Genomic DNA, 23,028 nt, shown 5'->3' with positions numbered 1-23,028 from the left:
TCCTAAAAATGGTGGATGCTCTTTTCCAAGGGAAACGATAGCTTGATGGGCTGCCACAATACATCGGCTGCGAGTCGTTTAAAATGTGGTTGCGATAATACATAAGTACTGTTATGTTATCCCAAATCAACCAACCAAATAGGACTACATCTGGTTATGGGATGAGGAGATGTAATAGCTGCTCCTATTGTATGTATATTGACGTGTCTGGGTCCTTCATACATCCCAACAATAACAGGGAGTTTTCACATCTGCCCTCAGCTGATTGCAATTCCAGGGATCTAGTCTATCTTGTATTATGTAATGGTTGTTGTTCATTCTATGTAGGCAAAACGAATAGGTGCCTACGAGAGCGCATTCGTGACCATTTATATTGTGCATGTAGGGGTATGAGCTGCAGTGCACTGGCAAAACATGATAAATACAGGCATGGAACATTCTTTTAGGTTTGTAGCACTAGAATTAATTTATGATAACATCAATAAGGGAGACCTTATGAACAGAACTTATCAGGCAGAACTTAAGTGCATTTTTTTTACTACAAGCACACAATTACTCTGGGTTGAATGACAACATATCTATACAACCTACTTTAAGAGCAAGACTTTCAAAAAGAAATAAGCTGTATGTACAATTCCCTGCTACGTTAGTTTTATCAGAAATATTTTATTTAGTATTTATGCATTTTAATACATATATATGCTTTTTGAGATGTTTATATTTACACCTATCTTGATTTTGCACACCATGCATGGTTTTATGTGATACAGAGTGTTTGTTGCTTTATATATTTATTTGTGTAGTTACTATGGCAGCTAATAATACTGGATGCACTTTGTTCTGATTTGTTGATTGTGACTGCTTCTGCACTTTTAAGATTGTAATTTTGAAATCCACTTTAGATCTGATGAAGCTTACTGTGAAAGCGCTTATCTGTATTTTATTCTGTCATTAAAACTTGTGTTTTACATCTGCTGTGGACTACTTGGAGGAGAATTTGCTTGTTTAATTTCACTTGTTGCACTCCACTGGTTTACATTCTTCAGGCATCATCCTCCTGTTTTCTGTAACATTAAAGCACAGCTTGCCTTTCCAGCCAAGATAAAAATAATTTTTGCCAATGAGATGAGAACCTTTAATGACTTAGAAGAAGCTACTATATTCATCAAAAACAGCAACATAGTACCTGTTCCAGAAGAAATGGAATGGATGGCCCCTACTCTTAAGAGAATAAAAGAAACAAATGCTTGGGCTGATGCTAGAAAGAAGAAACAAAAAATTGATTCCAAGATAGCTGTCCCAAAAAAATAACACTTACAACTACATCTCTCAAAGTATCAACTGATATGGTACATCACTTGTCATCTGTTTTTATTTTAAAAAGGAGGGTTTTTTAAACAACTGAGAAACAGTAATGATTTATTCAGAATGTTCAAAAGTCCAATGATTCTTCAAAAACAAAGGTAGGTCAAGATGGGTTACTATTTATATTATATATTAGCCAAACAAAACAAAATATAATAGCAGTAACAGTAGAGTGTTTAAAAAAATGCTGTCATGGAGACTAATGCCTTCTTCAGTTAAAGTATGACATAGAAATGTCATGTATATCCTGGTTAATAACAGTAGCAAGCTCTTACTACAAATGTCATCGTTATTCTGATTAACCATGGTTAGTGTTAATTATGGCGGGTATTATGGCTATGAGTGCGGTTTAATCAATCCTGAAATGGGGTGCATGGATACAGCTGTGTTTGGAGGCTAGTACAAATATCATTATTATTCTGTATAGATATGGTTGATGGCATTTGTGGCTGGTATTGTGGCTTTGTGTGCTGCTTGGTCAATCCTGATGTGGTATGCATGGATGCAGCTGTGTCTGGTAGCTGGTGCAGATGTCATTATAATTATCTTTTTTTTTTTTTTTCGTTGTTTTTGCTGACGTGTTTGCTTTCAGCTCTTTCCTGACTGTTGCCGGGCTGGGAGGGAATTCAGGCTTGGGATTGCTAGTGAAGTGAAACTTTGCTTCAGGTGCATCGTGAGCTTTTGGTAAATAGTTCACAGACTCATTAACAGTATCAGACACTCCTAGGTTGCTATGGTAACGGTAACAGAGTGACGATAAAGCTTAACAGCTTGTGGTCACTACATTATAAAAAGTTATTTATTTGTGGTAACTTGAATTGTAGTTTTTGTAGCCCATCTTGACCATGGGTAGTATGGTTACCAAGATAACCAGTGTTTTTGTACATGACATCAAATTGACTGGGTTAGAGAGACAGTGGAAGCCTGAACTTGAAATGCCACAGAATGTTGTTGTTGTGTCTTTCGGCTTTTCCCGGTTAGAGGTCGCCACAGTGGAACTCCGGTCCGCTAATGATTGGCAGTAGATTTTAACGTGCCGAGTTGCCAGCTCTGATGTACAACCTTCAACGAAGGTACGCCCATTCATGCATGTCTCCACACAGAAGACGCTTTAGCTGAGAATCGAGCAGGACAATGTCTTATGTGAGGCGACAACGCTACCACAGCACCACATTTTAGTAGTGTGAAATGTCACAGAATGTAATAATCATATTCTGAACAACTAGTATTAAATTCACAATAGACATTCAGTTTAATGACATGGTTAAGTTTAATAACATTGTCGTTTTGGCTTGTCATGAATGGCATACATTGTATTGAATGTCAGGGGGAAGCATGGTGGTTTTACTGTATAGGTGAATGTGTGTGGCGGGTCATGCAATTGCTTAGCTGTTTCCGCTGACTTGTTTGCTTTCTGTTCTTTTCCTGGCTGTTGCCGGACTGGGAGGGAGGGAGTTTGGGCTTGGGTTTGCTGGTGAGGTAAGGCTTTGCTTTGGGTGCATTGCGCGCCTCTGGTGAGTGGTTTGCAGACACACTGGCATTACTCAGACACTCCCAGATTGCTATGGTAATGGGAACACAGCAACAATAATGTTTAACAGCTTGTGTCAAATAACTAAGCTACAGCAGGGAAGAAGAAGAAACAAAAAACACATGCATGATAGACAGTGTAGTGTTTGATTTTAGTAATATGGACACAAAATATATAATCTTCACATAGATGAACCAGTCCGCTGAATTTAGATATTATAATCTGGATTCAATAACTTTGTTTTTTTATACAGTAACACTACTGTCTTGGCTTGTCATAGGTGACATACACTACACTGAACATCAAAGGGAAGCTTGATGATTTTCTTATATAATTAAATATGTATAACAAGTCATGTAATTGTTCTAACTTGAATTGTAGTTTTTGTAGCCCATCTTGCCCATGTGTAATACTTAAGCAGTTACCAAGACAACTAGTGTTTTGTACATGATATCAAACTGAGAGGGTTATTCAAGAGAGATAGTGGAAGCCTAAACTTGAAATGTCACATAATGTAACAATCATATTCTGAACAAATAGTACTAAATTGACAATAACCACTCAGTTTAATAACATGGGCTTGAGTGTAATAACACTGATGTTTTAACTTGCCATAATTAGCATACACTGTGTTGAACATCAAGGGGAAGCATGATGATTTTCTTTTATAAGTAAATATGTATAACAAGTCATGTAATTGCTTTAACTTGAATTGTAGTTTTTGTACCCCATCTTGACCATACATGATAATTAAACTGTTACCAAGTTAACTAATGTTTTATATTAGACATCAAACTGACAAAGTTGTTCAAGGTAAACAATAGAAGCCTGAATAAGGAATGTCACAGCATGTAACAAACATATTCTGAACAAATAGTATTACATTGACAATAATCACTCAGTTTATACTTTGCTGATTATACAAAGTGATTACTTAAATGCTGACAATGACATTTAACTTCTGACATATCTAGTAAAATACATTGTATTATAAACATTAGGCGTAACTATTATTTTCATCTATTTAGATTAAGTAATATGTTTTGAAAGACTTCATCAATAAGGGTGAAAGGGTGAATATGTTAAATAACTGTGTGCTATAATCTTTTACTGAGGTTTTATATATGGTACATCCTTCTTTACTATGTTTGAATTCCTTATCTATCTTTCATGTACATATTAATTGCTTATATAACAAGTAGACATTATATTGTATAAGAATTCTGTCTAATCTACAATAGTACTATATCTGTTCAAAATAACATAAATGTTGCTTATTCTTATTATAAATATTCTCCATATGATAATTCAACTGATGGAGCTCAGATGTTCTGAATTAAAAGGTATGACTTAAGTTTATCCATCAGATTAGAAATGATTTTCATTCCATGGCTAGTGCGGATCTTAGTTTTGTTAACATTTATTAATTTACATTTGTTATTTTACAAAACATTTTTAGTATGCCAGACCAAAACATTACTTTACTGGTAAACCATCAAATGATATTTTACTTTAAATGTTCAAACATATACTTTATAGTTATCAGAGGAAAATGTTTACTAGTCACATTAAAACAAAAATACATAGTTCAAATAACCTAAGATGGATTTAACTTTATTATCTTTAAATACCAATGGCTTAAACAATTCTAGCAAGAGATTAAATCTACTGAAATATTTAAAATTGAACAAAGCACAAATTGTCTTCCTTCAAGAAACTCATTTCAAAACAAATGACAATTACAAATGGCATTCCAAAGTATATTTAATATTGAGGCAGTCCACTTATCAAACAAAGTCAAAAAGGGTAACAATTTTATGGAAAACAAATGTGATTAACCCAGAAATCATTTATAAGTATGAAGATAAAGAAGGCCTTATGGCACTTGTAATAGTTAAATATAATAACAGATTATCTATATTGGTTCCCAGGCATTGGATCAGGAACTGATAAAAAACACTTGGATTTCATTTCCAATAACTATAAAGGCAACTTAATATTAGGAGAAGATTTTAATTGTATATTTGATACTTCTGAAACTACAACTAAAAGACCGCTGTGTGCATCTACTGTATCAAAAGCTTTAAACAAGTGGGTAGAATCATTTCATCTTGAAGATACTTCAAATTTATAGAAGATAAATCTTTGTTGTTTTCCTATCAAGATCGCAGATTTGGTACCCAAACTAGAATAGATAAAATATTTACTGCCCATGACTTACACTCTAAAATCATTAATTTCTCAATCACTCCCTGTCCCTTTTCAGGCCACAATTCATTGATACTAAAACTTCAAAATGGGTACAAACCATTAATCTTTAACTCCAGAATTCCAGCATATATAACTAAAATTAAAGAGTTCAAACCCTGGCTATTATCTGAATTAGAGTTCTTCTTAGATATTAACTATACCACAGAGATAAATAAAATAATGATATGGGACTCATTAAAAGCTTATATATATGGCAAAACCCCAACTTAGAATAAAAAATCAGAGAATGGTATTCTGAATTATTGGATCTACAATCCAAACCTTTATCAACAAAAGCTAAAAAAATCAAGACAATTTGGCGATGAAAAAGAAAGTAGAAGTATTAAACAATAAATACAATAAAATTCTAACACATAAAACTAGTTTAAATTTAGAAAAACTAAAAATTAATACTCTGTCTACTTCTCCCAAATATCTACATAATTTATCTACAAGAATCAAAATACAATCAAAAGCTAATAACATTAAAAGTATCTTTCATGAAAAGAAAGGGGAACTATCTTGGATATAGGTGACATCCTTGATGCCTATAGAAATCACTATATGGAACATATCCAAAAAGAAAATATACATACTGATCAATTAAATCTAGATGAAAAATGTTCCAATATAAAAAATACCAGAAAAATTAAAACTAGATCTCCAAGCACCCATATCCTACAAAGAGATTACAGATACAATAAAAGAGGGTAAAAATAATAAAGCTCCAGGTATAGATGGCATAATTATGGAAATATATAAACTTTGTCCATCAAAGATACTATCCCTCTTCCATAAAACTCTATTAGAAATTCAGTCACAAGCTTTAACTCCACCCTCTTGGAGATATTCCTTAACCACATCAATCCTACAGGAAAATAAATCTCCAAACCTCTGTACCTCATATAGACCTATATCATTATTAAATAATGATTATAAGATATTTATGGCAATATTAACTAACAGAATGAAAATACCACTATCCAGAACAATAAATAATGATCAGACTGGATTTATAGACACGCACATGACAATATTAAAAGGATAATTTCTCTTATAGATTATGTTAACAAAGAAAACAAAGAAACACTCATAATTGGCTTAGATATAGAGAAAGCCTTTGATTCCTTAAATTGGGACTATTTATTCAAAATCCTAAAGCTATTTGAATTTACAGTATCATTTATTCATCTCCTAAAGAATATATATATATATATATATATATATATATATATACAAATAATTTAGCATATGTCAAGTTAGGTCCTTTTACCTCTGAATCTATATATATAACAAAAGGCACTAAACAAGGATGTCTCATGTCACCAATACTATTTGCTCTGGCTATTGAAATTTTGGCAGATTTAATTTGTAACAATATAAAACTAAAATAAATTGATGTTTATGAACAATACAATTCTAAAATAATGCTATTTGCTGATTACATATTACTAACATTATCTAATGCAAAACAGACATTAGAAGAATTAGATATATTAATTGACAAATTCTACATGACATCAGGACTCCATTTCAATAAATCAAAATCAATGTTTTTATTTCTAAATAAAAAGAAAGAACTGCAAACTAAGGGGGATCACATCATGGGGAAACAAGAATCTACCTTAAAATATCTAGGAATTGAGTTATGCAATGATAATAATGAACTAGTTTCACAAAACTACAATAATATCATTAATACAATTAAAGTCTCTGTGGGGAAAATGGAACAAAATAATATTAACATTTGAAGATAGACCACAGTTAATAAAAATGGTTTTACTGCCCAAGATCCTATATACAGAATTGGCAATGCAACTGTTACCAGAAAAGAATATACTTAAAGAAATAAATTCATGCCTAATACAATTGTTATGGTTTCCCAAAAGAAACAGAATAGCATTAATACTTCATATCAGACCAATGGGAACAGGGAGGATTAAACTTTCCTGACATAGAAACATATATAAAAGCATCAATATGTAAAACAATCTCAGATTGGATAAGTCCAAATTACTTTGCAAATTGGAAAGAATTACTAACTGTAATATTAATGAATTAATTTGATTTATAAAAAAAATTTCAAATAACAGATATAAACAATCTACCATGTCACATGTTATTTGTTAGTCTGCAATATCACATAACTAAACCCACTAAAACTTGTATGATTAATTATTACATTGACTCATTTAGGAAAACTGTTAATGCAAATATATACTTAAAAATCTGGTTTGATCTTTTAACACCCTTTATAATCACCAAGAACTTTCCACATAAAATATTTAGAGAAATTATTAATTCCTGGGAACAGAAAAGATTTGTTTGTTGGCTCCAATGTATCAAAGAACTAAAAGTTTTAGATATGCAAGTAATATTAACAACATACAAAATTCCACAACAGGACTGGCTAACTTTACAGAGTATTCTATCATACTTGCAAGATTTAAGTAGAATAATTAATAATTCTTCATTTAAAGAAATATCTAAATTTACGAAATACATATATGAAAAAATATATAATGACTTTGATATGGGAAACAGTATTTCAAAGTATTACAAAACATTGAGAAACTATAAAACAACACCCAAAACCTCATATTGGAAACATATAACAAAAGGACACTCAATACAGTTAAAACAAATATATTACTATCGATAAAATATATATCCTTCACACAATACTGGAAAGTTTTTAACTGGAAATGCTTGCACAGAGCATTCTTAACCCCAGGCAGAATCAGCAAAATTAATTCTTCCATTAAAGGAAGGTGTTGGAGATGTGAGCAAATACTCAGTGCAGATTGGAACCACATTTTCTTTGATTGTGTTAAAATTAAGCCATTTTGGAATGATATTAATAACTTTTTACAAACCTTATTTAATGAATCATTTTATTTAACTAAAACTCTCGTATTAATAAATGTGAATGAAGGTCCTCATTTGAATAGGTCAAAGATGTATCTAGTATGGACTATACTTGCAATCTCAAAGAAGTGTATAACAAGAAGATGGAATACAAACACAATACCAACTTTGAAAGACTTCTACAGCTTACTGAAGACCACAGCATTAATGGAAACTAAAATTAAAGAATTAAGATTGTATCCAAAGCCATTTATCAACAGCCCTTGGAGAAAAGTTTTATCTCTGACACCATACAATGACTGATTAGACACTCTGATAATGGATTGGACATACTTATACAGTAACTGTACATATTAGATTTGTTATAGTGTCAGGCTAATGTAAATAGTCAAAATAGTTAATTTAGATGATATTTATAAATATTATGGAATTTATTGAATTATATTTGAAAATAAAAAAACATTTTTGAGAAAAAAAAGAAAATGCACACTAATGCAAAATCTTTTAGTATATCAATTTTAAGTTTATAGGAGCATTATTTAAAATTGTCCCTATAGCACTCAAGCCCTTAAGTGAGCTATGCAATAGCTCTCACATAAAGTAAGCAGTACACAGTGTCTAAACATTCAAACTGCAAAGAAGTGAGAAATGCAGTAGCAACACACAAAGTAAGCAGTACATGTTGTCTAAACATTCAAACTGCAAAGAAGTGAAAAATGCAACAGCAATACACAAAGTAAGTAGTGCACTTGCAGAGCTCATCTTGTACTAACATTCAAATTAAGCACAAACTGCAAAGGAACTAGCACTCGTGCCCTTAAGTGAGCTATGCAATAGTTCTAAACATTCAAACTGCAAAGGAACTAGCACTCGAGCCCTAACCATTCAAACTGCAAAATGCAATATCTCTAAACATTCAAACTACAAAGGAACTAGCACTCGAGTCTCGAACCCTTAAGTGAGAAATGCAATAGCAACACATAAGGTAAGCAGTACACTTGCAGAGCTCGTCTTGTACTAACATTCAAATTAAGCAAATGCGATAGCAGTAGTTTCTTGTAAACAAATCAATGCAGCATGAAGACCGACCAGGCTTCATCTAAACATTTAAAATGTTAAACATTCAAAATGCTAGCACTCGAGCCAAGCGCAAAGACTGTTCCCAAGAATTAAGTAATAGTCTTTTTTACCTGGAGCTGGGGGAAGAAAGAAACTGCCAGGACCAGTAAAGTTAAATTAATTAAGTAGTAGTGGCTTGGCTGCTGAATTGTGCTGACATCATCGAGCATGTCCTGCACATGATGACATCAGGAACAGTAAAAAAAAAAACCTCAGGAAATTCGGACATTAAAGGGGCCACTCGGAAATTCGTGACGCTGCAATATTTCGCCCTCAAAATTGGTATTTACCAAGGAATTTGGTATGGTTGATAGGTGTGAGTATGGCCCATCGCACTGCATAAAACTTGCTGTAGTATGTCCCATCCCACTGCATAACACTTACTGCAGTATGGCCCATCCTGCTGCACAACACTTACTGGAATATGGCCCATCCTGCTGCATAACAATTACTGCAGTATGGACCATCCCACTGTATAACATTTACTGCAGTACGGCCTGTCCAATTACATTATGATTCTCCATCTGCAGTTTTGCCCAAATTACTGTAATACTTCTGATCTCAAAGAATACTACTCATACCTCTATAGGTCTGTCAAACCCACTTATAGTATAACCCCTCCTACTACAATGCCATGCATGCCACTGCAGTACTGTCATATGCTTTTAGTACACTTAGGGTGGCTGCTAGTGCTGATAAAAACACCAGATGAATCTTTAGGGAAACAAATTAACGTAACTCTTCAAAACAGGTGCAGGTACATCACTATGCCTTCTACATTACTGTCTTATGCTTGCAGCTTCCCTGTAAATATTAAAATTTACACCAGAAATTTTAGTAGTTACCCCTTCTGTTCATTTACTCCACAATTAATATGATAGACAATCAGAAAATTAAGGAGGATGCGAAAAGCATGTAAGTCACTTGTCTGTGCATAAAATGAGAAATTCACAGAGGCCAAATTCAAAGTGAGCTCTTTGAAAGTCAGAAAGTAATTTTGACCTTGACAGGAATTTTTGTTGAAAAATCAAATTACTAGATGAATGGAAATTTATGACAAACATACCACGAGGAACAGCAGAAATTCATAACACCCAAAATAAGCAGGTGTCTAGTTTAAAAAAGGCTTAGGAAAAGGAGGCAACCAAAACAGACACAGTGGATACCTTTAGTTCCTGGTCTTGCTGTTTGAACTCTTCATCTTCATCTGAATCACAGTCTGGGAACTGGTAGATTTTTATACCAAAGTGTTCAATTTCCTCCCGTATCTGCAAAGGCAAATAAGTGAATGACATTCAAATGTTTGTCAGTAGCAGTATTCAGAAATATGAAGTAAGTGTGCTGTATAGCTATGGTCATTCATAGCTGAAAATAATCTTGAAAGGATGATACTATGACATGCCTTTCATGTGTATCACTGATTTGCTGAGTAAGTTAAGACTTCAAGTGGAAGATTGTTATATGTATATTTTCTTTGTATAGGTATCACACAGAATATTGCAGTGTATGACAAATATACTAGCTATGCACAGGGCATAGGCTGTAAAAAATATAACGTAAGTAAAGGTTACAAACTGCACTGTACAAAAAAAATCACATAAAGTGTAAGCTGCAAGCAACAGAAGACAGTTATTTTTTTTCTATTTTCTATTAACTGACCTTCCCAAGGTCTTCTTATAACAAACGAAGCCTGCCTAGACCTTTTCTTTGCTATCCATCCACATTGTTCTTGTTACTACAGCAGCAGATACAAACTTGATTGAAGAGACCTCTCCCTTTGCATAGTGGAGAACAAACCTCTTGGAATACTGTGGCCTTCCAGGCACCATAAACCTCTCATGTATACAAAGATGTAGATGCTATGTGACCCAGATGAATATGGGATTCCACAATAATGGAAAGTGTCGATTTTGGTTAGCTGTAATTTTCTCCATTTGTTTTACTTCTTCTAAATCAGAGAAAGGGCTGATGTCATTATTCCAGAAAACTTGCAGCCATATTCACAAAGGCAGTGTAACTCTTTATGTGCCACCTCAGTTCCATTGCTGTCTCTATGGACGACGTGTTGTTCCACAGCTTCTTAAGCTGCACCTGTGGTGCCAAAGTCTCTCCTGAACTTTGGTCATCAACAGTTAAACTATAAATTTAACAGATGTGCTCTCTGCCATTCCTTACCATTTTATCTGGTGACCCTGGCAGTGACACGATAAACAGACAGATGTGATTTATTTGACAGGATCAATATAGAAGAAATGAACGGGTGGAGTAAACAAAATGGCTGCAAGTACCATTGCAACATAAAAGTATCCTATCCTTTTTACTAGAAATTTGTGCAGATCGTCATCTTTGATCTAAAGCCCAAATGGGGAGATAATAATGAGGTAAAGCTGAATCTACACATCACCTGACAAGTAACACTGCCATGTTTTTATTTTTTTTCCTAGCTGGAACTTACAGGATTTTAGAAAGGCACACACTTTAATGGAGAATAAAAATATATTTATGACTTGTTATGCCCAAGAAGTAAATCATTCTTTACCTGTCTCTGCAAAGTAGATCCCTTCCACTACTTACTTGATTTTCACATAGCTGTCTTTGTGAATACTTTCATTTGGTATCTTTCTTGGTGTTACTCATGCAGGTGTGCATGTAGAGGCAGATATTCCTAGAATGAATACAGTCTGAACAAAATGGTTTATGTCTTGTGATCTTGTCAGCTGATCCAGTCAAGGTACCAGTGTGAGTAACAGTGAGTAAATTGGAGGTAAGAAGAACAAAGCGGCAAATACCACTGTATGTGGAAACTCACTGATCAGAAAAATGATAATGTGCTGCCATACCCTTACTTATGGAACATGCTTCCAGGGTCTATATTATGATATTGCATGCTCAGAAGAGTGAACTACACATAATCAACTCCATGTAAGTGAAAGCTTACAACGTCGAAACCTCAGAACAGCGATTTTTTCCCAAGGGAAAAAAAAATCACTGTTCTGAAACAAAAAAAAAACAAAACAAAACTGTAAAACATTACATAATGTGGGGGGGTTTCCCCCCCACACCCCCCCGACATAGGGAGCTATGCCCCCCACACCCCCCTACTTAAATATATCAACTCCGAGATCGCACTACAGTGCCGAAAAGGTAAAGTGGCGAAAGCGGCCAAACAAATTCTTTCCCAGGGAAAGAATTCCCTGAAAAGCCAGTTTGCTATTTTGCCTTTTCACGGTTTTCAGTTCGACAAAGACACATTTGACAACCTGTGTCTGTGACAGCATAATAGGAAGCCGTGCTTCCATACCCTTACTTAGTGAACGGTTCTTAGGAAATTACTAGGCATTCTTTTCACAGAACATTACAAACCTAGCCAATAAACCACATCCAGATGTTCCTTACAACCTCAAAGAGGGCAACACAGGATAGATTGGGGAGAGTCCGAGGTCGCCCATCAAATTTTTTACATTTACATTGAAGATGACAGGGATGCTACTCTGCTTAACATGCACCAGGTATTTGTTCTAGAGGTGGATGATATGCTGGGATATGATTCTGTCACTCCAATGTGTCTTATTTATCTGTTGATGAAGGCTTAGTTCTTTAAACTAGATATTTAAAAAAATGTTCTGTGAAGGAATATGAGATAAAGGAAGGTCATAGGATCATAGGAGGTTACTAGGCTAACAGCCCCAGGGCCTGTACAAACCTAGCCATGTACAGCCCATGTTCCCAAGGGTGTCTGGTTCAAGCAGATACTAAAATCAGCATTTATTGCGTCTTTCCCAGAGGGACAGAGGTGGAACCCCTGGGGTGAATTTCTGATTACCCATCCAATCATCCAAATTGTGCTTAAATAGGGCCAATGAGGAGCTTTGTTTAACATGAATAGGAAGCTTGTTTCAAAGGTGGGGCAACCTCTGTGAGACATATCTGTCTCTCCAGCAAGTTCTGTTGATATCACATACCAGGTTAAGGTCCTTTGAGCAAGTGACCTGGTCGCCATTTGACTTGTGAATGTGCAGCATTTCCATCAAAGCTGAGTCAGAGATTGCTTTATATGCAACACACAAGTCGACTGTGAGCAGTCTGTATGACACAAAGTAATGTGACAATGATTTCAGTCTGTCCGCATAAAACAGATCTTGAAGACCCATAATTTTCTTTGTAAGGAACCGTTGTGGTCTCTCTAGTCAGATCTTTCATGGCTCAAAATGCTAGAACAGGTTATCACAGATGAGTCTACAAGAGATTAAGTGCAGGGGAAAGGGCTACCAATCTGTTTTAATAACACAGGGTTGTGAGGCAATCCATCTTTTAGTTAGGAATGACTGTGAAATCTCAAGCAGAATTGTATGCTTGATAAATGCATGCCAAAATGGAGATTATATTCAATAATGGGCCTGATTAGAAATGAGTAAAAGGAAATAAAGATGACAGTAAATCTACAGGAAATGACTTTGAAAATTAATAGAGCCAGATGAAAGTGTTTCTGAACTACAATGGTGAAATGATGGTAAAAAAATTCTGAATTAAAGACAAAAGTGTCTAGATCCCTAGTGACACTGTCTGACTGGAGGGGTGCATTTACCTATATGATTTGATGTGGAAATGCTTTGTTTACCAAAAGGTACTATGATACATTTTTTTTCATATTTAGTTTGATAATATTGTCCTAACACTAATTGTTAGCAAAGTGTAACCTGTGTTGTACCAATTGTAAAAGTTGGAACGCATGCAACAATACCCAATTGAAATTTGTCTGCAAACTTACATAATCATAGGCCAGGAGTTTTGACATGGAGGTCTGAAAAATAGATGCCAAATAGGACAGGTCATAGCACTGAGCCCAGTGGTATATCATTTTTTGCTTTCAGATGTGGAATATACAGCTTTAACTATAAGAGTTCTTCTGCAGGGGTAGCTTATGGTGCTAGGCTGCTGGGTTGTAGCTCCTCTGCAGTAGTTTTAATTATTTTGACAAATAGATGACTTTTTTTTTGGGTAATGTGGAACCCCTGCAGCTGCATGCTGTGCATAGCAAATAAAGCAATCACACCATATTGGCTATCCTCCTGCCATTTCTGGGGGGTGGGTGTTGGACTGTACTGGCTATTAAACTAAGTGGGGAACAAGTGGCTCAGGTTGTATCAGAAATCTGGTGCTTCAAGCAGCCAAAAAAAAAAATCAAAAGTAAAGGAACTTTGGGCTTATTCTAGATGGACGGAGCAAGATGTCAGTTTGGAAAAAAAAAGAAACTTTTTATTTAACTAACCTATTTTATTTAATTAAACAAGACCCTACTGTGCTATTTGATATGCATTAGTGATGGCTGTGTGTTTTGTTGACCTGTTTCTGCCAGCCAGCCCATAGGATGGTGTGTAATTTTTATATATACAAGTGAGTTGTACTATTTTTTGTGTATGTGTGCGGGGTTGCAATGGATTGCACTGTAAATATCTTACAGCAATGAGCTGAAATGCATTAAGGTGACCATTATTTATTTGTTTATGCATTTATTCATTAATTCATTTCATCACAGTCTGACATATCAAGTCTGCTCAGTTAATAAAATGGCTGAAGCTGGGGAGTGAGTGTGTGTTTGTGGGGTTGTAATGGGTTACTAAACTGGCTACAATTGATGGATACATCTGCACATCTATGTGGTTTATATATATATATATATATATATATATATGTGTGTGCATTTATTTATTTATTTACTCGTTCATTCATTCATTTGATCATGATCATACATTTGAGGTGTCCAACATTCATGAAGAAGCTGTCAGTGTATGTATGTGTGTGTGTGTGTGTGTGTGTGTGTGTGTGTGTGTGTGTGTGTGTGTGTGTGTGTGTGTGTGTGTGTGTGTGTGTGTGTATGCATCTATCTGTCTGTCTATATATCTTCATTATATTTCTCATTCTCTCTCTCTTTATATATACATATATATATATGGATCTAGGACTACTGAACGAAAATTCAATAGTCCGAATCCACAATAACCGAATGCACTTTAATGAACGCGCTTTCACCGAAAAAGCACTTTTGTTAAGTGCATTTGAAAGAAAAAAAAAAAACAATAAATCTTCTTTTATGCAGGGGGGCAAGCCCCCTGCATCCCCCGTGTGTGGGGATGTGCCCCTCCCACACCCCCTACTTTTATATTCTTACTCTGAGGTTGCACTACAGTGGGGAAAAGGGAATTCTCCCTCAACCGCACTGTAGTGTGACTGGCACAACCAGCATACTTAACACACAAGTATGGATTGCAATATTTGTACTAGACAGCAATGCAATAAAATACATTACTGTGGCCATTATTTGTTCATTCATTCATATGATCACAATCAGACATATGAGATGTAGAGAGTCATTAAGGGGGTTATCTGGCTCCCTAAGTGTCTGTTACTGGTGGCCAAATGTGTGTGTTTGTGGGGTTGTAATGGGTTATTAAACTGGCTACAACTGATGGATACATCTGCACATCTATGTGGTTATTTATATATATATATATATATATATATATATATATATATATATATATATATATATGTGTGTGTGTGTGTTTGAGAGCTATAGCAGACTGCATTGTAGTAATGATCTGAAGTAAAGTACTGTGGCCATTATTTATTTATGCATTTAATTATTCATTTACCCGTTCATTCATTCATTTGATCATGACCATACATTTGAGGTGTCCAACATTCATAAAGTAGCTGGCAGTGTGTGTGGGTGTGTGTGCGTGCGTGTGTGCGTATGCAAGAGTGGGTCTGCTTCTATTTACTGAAAGGCCAAAATCCTAATGACCACAATGCCGAGACAAAAATCACGAAACACGGAATCACGAATCTAAGTGAATACTTGCCCAAAACAGTAACTAACAATGCACCACCTAAAACCCACCCCCCCTAACTATATATACCAACTCCGGGATCATACTACAGTGGAGAAATGGCATAATTCCCCCAAAGGACAAGGATTCACTTGCCGTGTGCATACTTACCTGCTTTGTGATTCCATGTTTCGTGATTTTTGTCTCGGAGTTGTGGTCATTGGTATTTTGGCCTTTCGGTAAATAGAAGTAGACCAGTGTGAGTGTGTGTGTGCATGTGTGAGTGCTTGTGCATACATGTGTGCACACTTACCTTCACGTGTAAATTGAGACAAAGGTGTTTATTATGTCTGTTAAGGCAATAAATGGAAATAAATTCTTATGGTCATTATTTATTTATTTAGACATCTGAAGTGTATGTGGTCAGTGAAGTAGTTGTAATTTGGGGGCACTTTGGTGTGTGTGTATGTGTATTTGTCTGTGTGTCTGTGTCTGTGTTCAGGTGTCCAAGACAGTTAGACTGTATGTCTTTGCTAGGAATGAACTGAAATACTTTACTGTGGCCATTATTTATTCATCTATTCATTTGACAATAGTCAAGACATCTGAGGAGCACAAGATTCAATTCTGTAGCTGTAATTGGTAGGCATGGAGGCAGTCTGTGGATGAAACTGACTGATCCCTGCACGTTTAACCACAGTAAAGAGTCCTTGATCTCTCTTGACAGGATTAGTATATATTTGACTGAAACAAGTTGCAATGAATATATCTGAAATACTATGTTGAGAAAAAATTAACTTCAGTAGTATTATGATATCTGTTGAAGAGGTATATTTTAGCTTGATGGTCTTGCAGTATTTATAATTACTAAGCAATACCTATCAGATACTGACTGTCCTTGAAATGAAAAAAGTATCAAGTATTTTCTCCATGGACTGACTATAACTTTGTGAGGCATTATTGCATCTTTGTGAATTCTTTTGTTGAATGTGTTACACATCTGACAAATTTGTACCATCAGTTCAATCCCTTTGACATTACTTGCCAAATTGTAATGGCATGTGCAATCTCTTTACACTTAACAGTTCCCAAGTGTGCTTCATATATTGTGTCTAACATAGATTATGCATCTTGTATGGCACAATCACTAAATTGGTTTTGAACATCAGTCCCTGTGATTTATGAATTTCAACACAATAGGCACAGTGGATTTGCAGTGGTAATGGAAGTTATTTGTTTTCATATTTTTCAAAAAACGTAGCTCTAAGTCATTTTCAGTATGATGAATACAGTGGACCTACTAGAGTCTTAGCTCAACCCTTGCACTGGTTTGTCTCCAGCATATTATTCTGATGCATATGTATGAAAAAAGGCCTTTAATTTATAATGTCAAAGAATCAGAGGACATGCCACTCATGCTATAGGCCAGTCAGTTTATGGATGGATGGTCAATGGCCCTCCTAATGTGGTAGAATTAATGGGGATTTCAGCTAAGGTATTAAGATAGCTGTTGTGGTCAGTGGGGGACATAATGGGTGTTCTATAGCTAGCTATGAAGTTGTAATTAATCTTGATAGGATGATTCAGATCGATAAGGATTTAAATTTAGGGTGCCAAGGAATCAGTTGTGAGATGAAAGTATCCTTGACAAAGACTGATACTCTCTCACAATTGTCATTAGGTCTGAAGACATGATAGGTGCTAAACCTAGGAATAGAGAGAATAGCTTAATTGATTTGAAACCAAATATCTGTAAGTATGCATAGATAAAAGTGCTAAAGTTGCAAGAAGGCCTCAAGTTCATGCATTTTTCTTAAGACATGTGGCACTATGTAGTAGCAAGCTCAGAGTTAGACTACAATAGTAATGTATAGAGTGCAGATCCACTGCATGGTGGGTTGTGGGGGAATCTTTGCCCTTCTTCTACGTTATGCTAAATGTTTGCTTTTTATTGTATTTTGGTTCATGTTTCATTTAATTTCATTGCCAGAAACTCTGTTGTCAATGCAGGAATCCTGTGGAACTTGTCCTCAAAGCAATAGGTTTTGAATAATAGTTAGGGATCCAGTTTAAGGCTGTGACATTCACATAAAAATGAAGGGCAAAGGCAACCTGTTGATAAAAACACATCCAGATATTTAGACAATGTATCCTACTGTAATATGATAAAGTCATTTTTTTAAACAAATGGGGAATGAGACTAGAATTTGATGACCCTGCTAGCTGAGGAGTGATATTTTGTTCAGACTTTTCTTATTGACGTAAGATGAGTACAAATATTTATTATTGTCAAGAAGGTACTTGAGAAGTGAAAAGTTGGTGCCAGTGCTTTACAATTTAACGCATTTGCCTTGGAAGTTGGAAGACAAAACAAAGCAAGACTGACTTGAGTTCTAGTCATACATACGGTCTTTTAGACAGCACATTCAATAAATATTTTAGTGCAGCAAAACGGGTTGTGTATAAACCACACACTATTCTTTGAAAGGTTTCAAACCAAGGTCACAACTTTGTATTCCTGGCTAAAATCTACAAGAAAAGTAAATCCAGTAATGAACAACAATATAGTTATATTTACAAAACAAACATAATAAAAGGCAAATGATTAACTGCAATAACAATGGTCTTATACTGTATATTTAAAACATGACTATATAATATGTTTCATTTATAAAATATTTTGCAGTAAATGCACGCATGAGTTTTATTTATGTTATTTTAAAATAATACACTGGATTATGAAAATCATCAGTTCTTAGTCAAGTATTCATATGCCAAAAAATGCAATGCTTCCCATCTTATAAACAGAAAGCTACTTTTCTCTTCTAAACATCCCATAAATTTCTTGATAAGCTTATTCAAACAGCCTTCGAGCAAACTTATGTCCTCTTACTACATTGTGCTGCTTGCTGTATTACAAGTTCATATGAAGTGTATACCAGGCCAACAACCACCAGGATACTTTAGGCCTAGCTATGCATCCTGAATTTCTAAGACAGTTGGCACTTCCGGAAGCTGTAAGCAGGGGATTACGAGATGACACTATTTTCACCAGAAACAAACAGTAGCCATGGGTGTTGCCTGGGGGCCATTATACACCAATATAATCATGGCAGCATGTGAAAATAAGTTTGTTCTTAATAGTAAATATAAGTCGTATTGGTGGGTTGGGAGGGTGGCTCAATGGCTAAGGTGTTTTCCTTGCAAGCACAGGGTGCAGGGTTTGAGTCTCACAAGGGATAATTGGCTAGGCTTAAAATGGTTTGCAAGGGTAGTTAGCTTAGTACTAAACTATGAACTATGAACTTATGGTGTATATATATAGATATATATAGATATATATACACACATACATGTTTTTAGATGATATCTTTGTTGCATGGATTGACAAAAAAGAAAACATTGGAAATAACATGACCAAATGCGGAGTATGTAAACAATCCAGGCATATATAAACAGGTGAAATACTAGGCATTGGTGAAAAGAAACTTAAAATATTAGGTAGACTTAACTGTAACACTCAAGGATTTGCTTATATAGCAATATGTATATTTTGCAATGGATTCTACGTGGGCAAAACAGAGCGAAAAATAAAAGAAAAAATTGACAGACATATTTATGAAATTAAAAAGACTAAAACAACTAATGTTCTGTATAAACATATTAAAGAAAACATGGATCATTATGTTTATTTACTATCTTGGAGAAAGTAGAACAAAGTCCTAGAGGTGGTTCATGGAATATTATACTTGAACAACGAGGGTTATGCTGCCAAATATACCTTAATGCCACAGTACCACCTGATCTTAATGAAATTATATCAGTAAATAGTTTACTGAAGATAAAAGCATATGTAAAATAGTTTAGTCATTATTGGTCTTTATTATATTTATATAAAGTGTCATAATTTTTATAACTTTATAACTTAGGACTTTGATAAGGGACACTTTAGTATGGAACATAGCAAAGAAAGGGAGGGGTCTAATGAATCATGTGATTTGTAACATATTTAAACTGTTTTAATGAATAGAAATATTATCTGATGAGGTCTATGCATCTGATTTTGTTTTTAAAGAGCATTAAAAATTTTGTTGGGGATACTGCAAGTTTTTCTTCTAGTTTTTCTTTTAGGCTTAGGAGGTGAACCACTCACAGGCAGCCTATGACTATTAAAGACATAAGTGAAAACCAGGCATAAATTACATATTCCCCATTCAATAGTCTAAATTATACTTGAATTGGATTATGGAGAAACTCTGCTTTACATGGAGGAAGGGCCTATTCCAGAAAAGGAGTAGTCTCTGGGATACATAATTTTCTCTCCAGCAGGTCCTTTTGATATCACAGGCATGGTTTAAGTGTTTTGAATGGGTAATTATGGTATTGTTTGTTTTACAGATAAGCAGGAGCTCCATCAGTGTGAGTCCAACAATGCTTTATATGCCAGGCATAGATCGCACCTCAACAGCCTGTAGGAGACAGAATATAGCGATAGGGCTTTGAGACAGTCTGCATATGACATGTTATTTCTTTTAGTGAGGAACGTCTGTGGATGTTACAATTGCTGGATGTGCCTAGTTAGGTACATACCAAAGGGGACATTGTACTCAATGCAGAGTACAGTGGAACAATGATCTCTTTAGACCTACATTCCATACCTTTGTTTATAATTTGAATAACATAGAATGATTCCCTCACTACTGTAGACACATGATGATGAAAGGACAGAAACTTCCAGACACTGTAATTTTCTTCTACTCCCTGACTACTGTGTTGTCTTTTAGGGCCGTTTTGTCAATATGAGAGTTGCCAGGGGTGGCTGACTTCCTGAAGGATTTCTTGAAATTAGTTTTAGTCCATGTCTCTGACACCAGTTATTTGTCTGTGTTAGCGATTCTTGGAGAAGATTAGTGTTAGTGGGGGATTCTATGACTGTTCCTAATTTTCTTTTGACTGCAAATTTGGTCAGCCAGAGGCCATTAACATTGGCCTTGACTTCAGAGAAGTAGATGCCAAAATGGAAAGGTCCCAGTACCAATCCCTGCGGGACTTCACTGGTAACTGACCTCTTTGTAGAGGTGGACTCCCCATTTCAAACTTCCTGTAACATAAGGGTTCATTTATACCTAACTTCTTGAGATTGGACTATTGTGTCAAATGTCTTAGCCAGGTCAAGTTAAGCAGTGTGGACCACTTTGCCCTCATCCATTGCTTTGGTGACCTTCTCAAAGAAGTCCACCAGGTTGAGTAGGCATTATCCTTGACAAAACCAAACTGGGTTGGGTCCAGTGTTTGGAGTTTTTCTATGTCACTATTAATCATTTGCATGATAATTTTCCATGATTTTGCATATGAGACTAGTGAGAATTATTGGTCTGCTGTTCCCAGATTCTGTAGATGGACTGTTTTTGAAGAGTGATGGCAGTTGCTGTTCTCCATTCTGTATATCAACCTGTATCTACATTTCATTAAGAAACATTGTAAAGACATGAAATTGATGATAAACTGCTACTAAAAACAATGATCTGTATAATGACATACATGTTCATGGATTACTGGCTAGACTTGTCATCAAATTCCTAGTGTCAGTACTAGGTTATTAAGTGGGGTCTATGGACTGATTTAGGTACAGATAGGCAAAGTTGCCACTTAGATCTTGTTGCTCCTCACATGGATAAATTCAGTATCAGATACAGTGATAGGTTTATACATAAGAAATATATTATACGTATTGCCTGAAGCAGCTTCTGTGAATGTAAAAGTTTTACTTGCAACTTAAACAGCTCAAAGCTCGTGGTTCTGGACTACTTGTTCATTTTACAGAAGAAATATTGTGAGAATGGGATGAACGGTGACACAGACAGTTAAACTTGGCTCAATGTACATTATTTCTACAATTTCTAAGACAGTATACTCAGATATGAAAAACCTTTATAGCATAATGAAAATTATCTTTGAACATTATATGTTAGAAATCTGCTGTTCACTGACATTAAATAACCTCTGTCCCCACCTGCATGGTGTTACAGGGTTACCACATAATTTAGAAAATAGTCCCACTAATACACAAGCAAAACAACTTATATGAAGTAACTGGCGGCCAGCCCTTCCAATTAGCTGTGACACTGCCAACACTATAAATTTTTATCATTTAGTACTTGGAATGATGACTATGTAAACTAACACACTGCTTTGCATTTCAGTATACAAATAGTTATTGACTGTGATTCTACTTGCATAATTTATTTGAATACGTGTTTATATAAAATTTAGCTTCATGTGAAAGTGGAAATGTCAAGAGTATAGCAACATGTAAGAAAAAGGTACACAAAAAATGCAAATTATAGAACACCTTATGTGATTAATTGAATGATTATATCACAACTGATGGAAATTTTAATATGAGAAGGTCCTTAACAACATAATGCAAATTTAATGTTAAACAAATGTGAAGTAAGTTTGATCTCCAAACTGCACGTAACATTTTATTTAAAATATTTTAATTGCAATGCCACAGGTATATAAATACCCAGAAGACACTGTAAATCTAAGTCTGCCATTCCAACCTGCATACACTGTTGTTTCTTCATATTAATTTGCAGTCCATTAAAATGAATTTCACACCCCTTTGAAAAATTATAAATACTGGCATTAATCTCACTTGCAAAGTAACAAAAATGATTCTTTTTTTGTTTGTTTTTTTGTATTAAACTCAGCTCTTCTTCATGTAAATCATTAGGGTGAAATTTTCTGTCATTAGCTCAAGTAACTTTATCTAGAACATACTTTATTCTATACTAATCTATGTTTATTCTCTCTTCTTAGCTAGGGTCATTGAATTTCTTGATTACAAATGTTCTAATTTCTTGTATTTAATTAATTCATACTACCATATAATCAATATAATGCTTTTGCAACGTTTTTAACTGTTCTAGTTTAAATTATATATTTCATGGCTAGAATTTTAAATACAAAATATTGTTTCATTTTGCTGTTTCTGTGTTTTAAGTGACTAAGTTTGAGAGTGTTAAGCCATCTTCAATTACATTGCTATTGCTATGCTTT

At 34.9% G+C, this 23,028-nt stretch overlaps 1 protein-coding gene across 2 annotated transcripts in view; it reads right to left on the bottom strand.

The window, feature by feature from the left end:
- The window catches only part of LOC122787456 (septin-4), a 1,249,948-nt gene that overhangs the window by 110,294 nt on the left and 1,116,626 nt on the right, over window positions 1-23,028 (bottom strand). For both annotated transcript variants that reach the window (XM_044054187.1, XM_044054188.1), the window contains one exon: window positions 10,300-10,401. In XM_044054187.1, the coding sequence (XP_043910122.1) occupies window positions 10,300-10,401 (102 nt within the window). The remainder of the gene's footprint in view (window positions 1-10,299; window positions 10,402-23,028) is intronic.

The sequence above is a fragment of the Protopterus annectens genome, chromosome 13.part0 (genome assembly GCF_019279795.1).
Source record: "Protopterus annectens isolate FY-2018-M chromosome 13.part0, PAN1.0, whole genome shotgun sequence".
Lineage (NCBI taxonomy): Eukaryota > Metazoa > Chordata > Ceratodontiformes > Protopteridae > Protopterus > Protopterus annectens.
The sequence above is the reverse complement of the archived record's forward strand: the minus strand, read 5'-3'. Positions and strand labels throughout refer to the sequence as shown.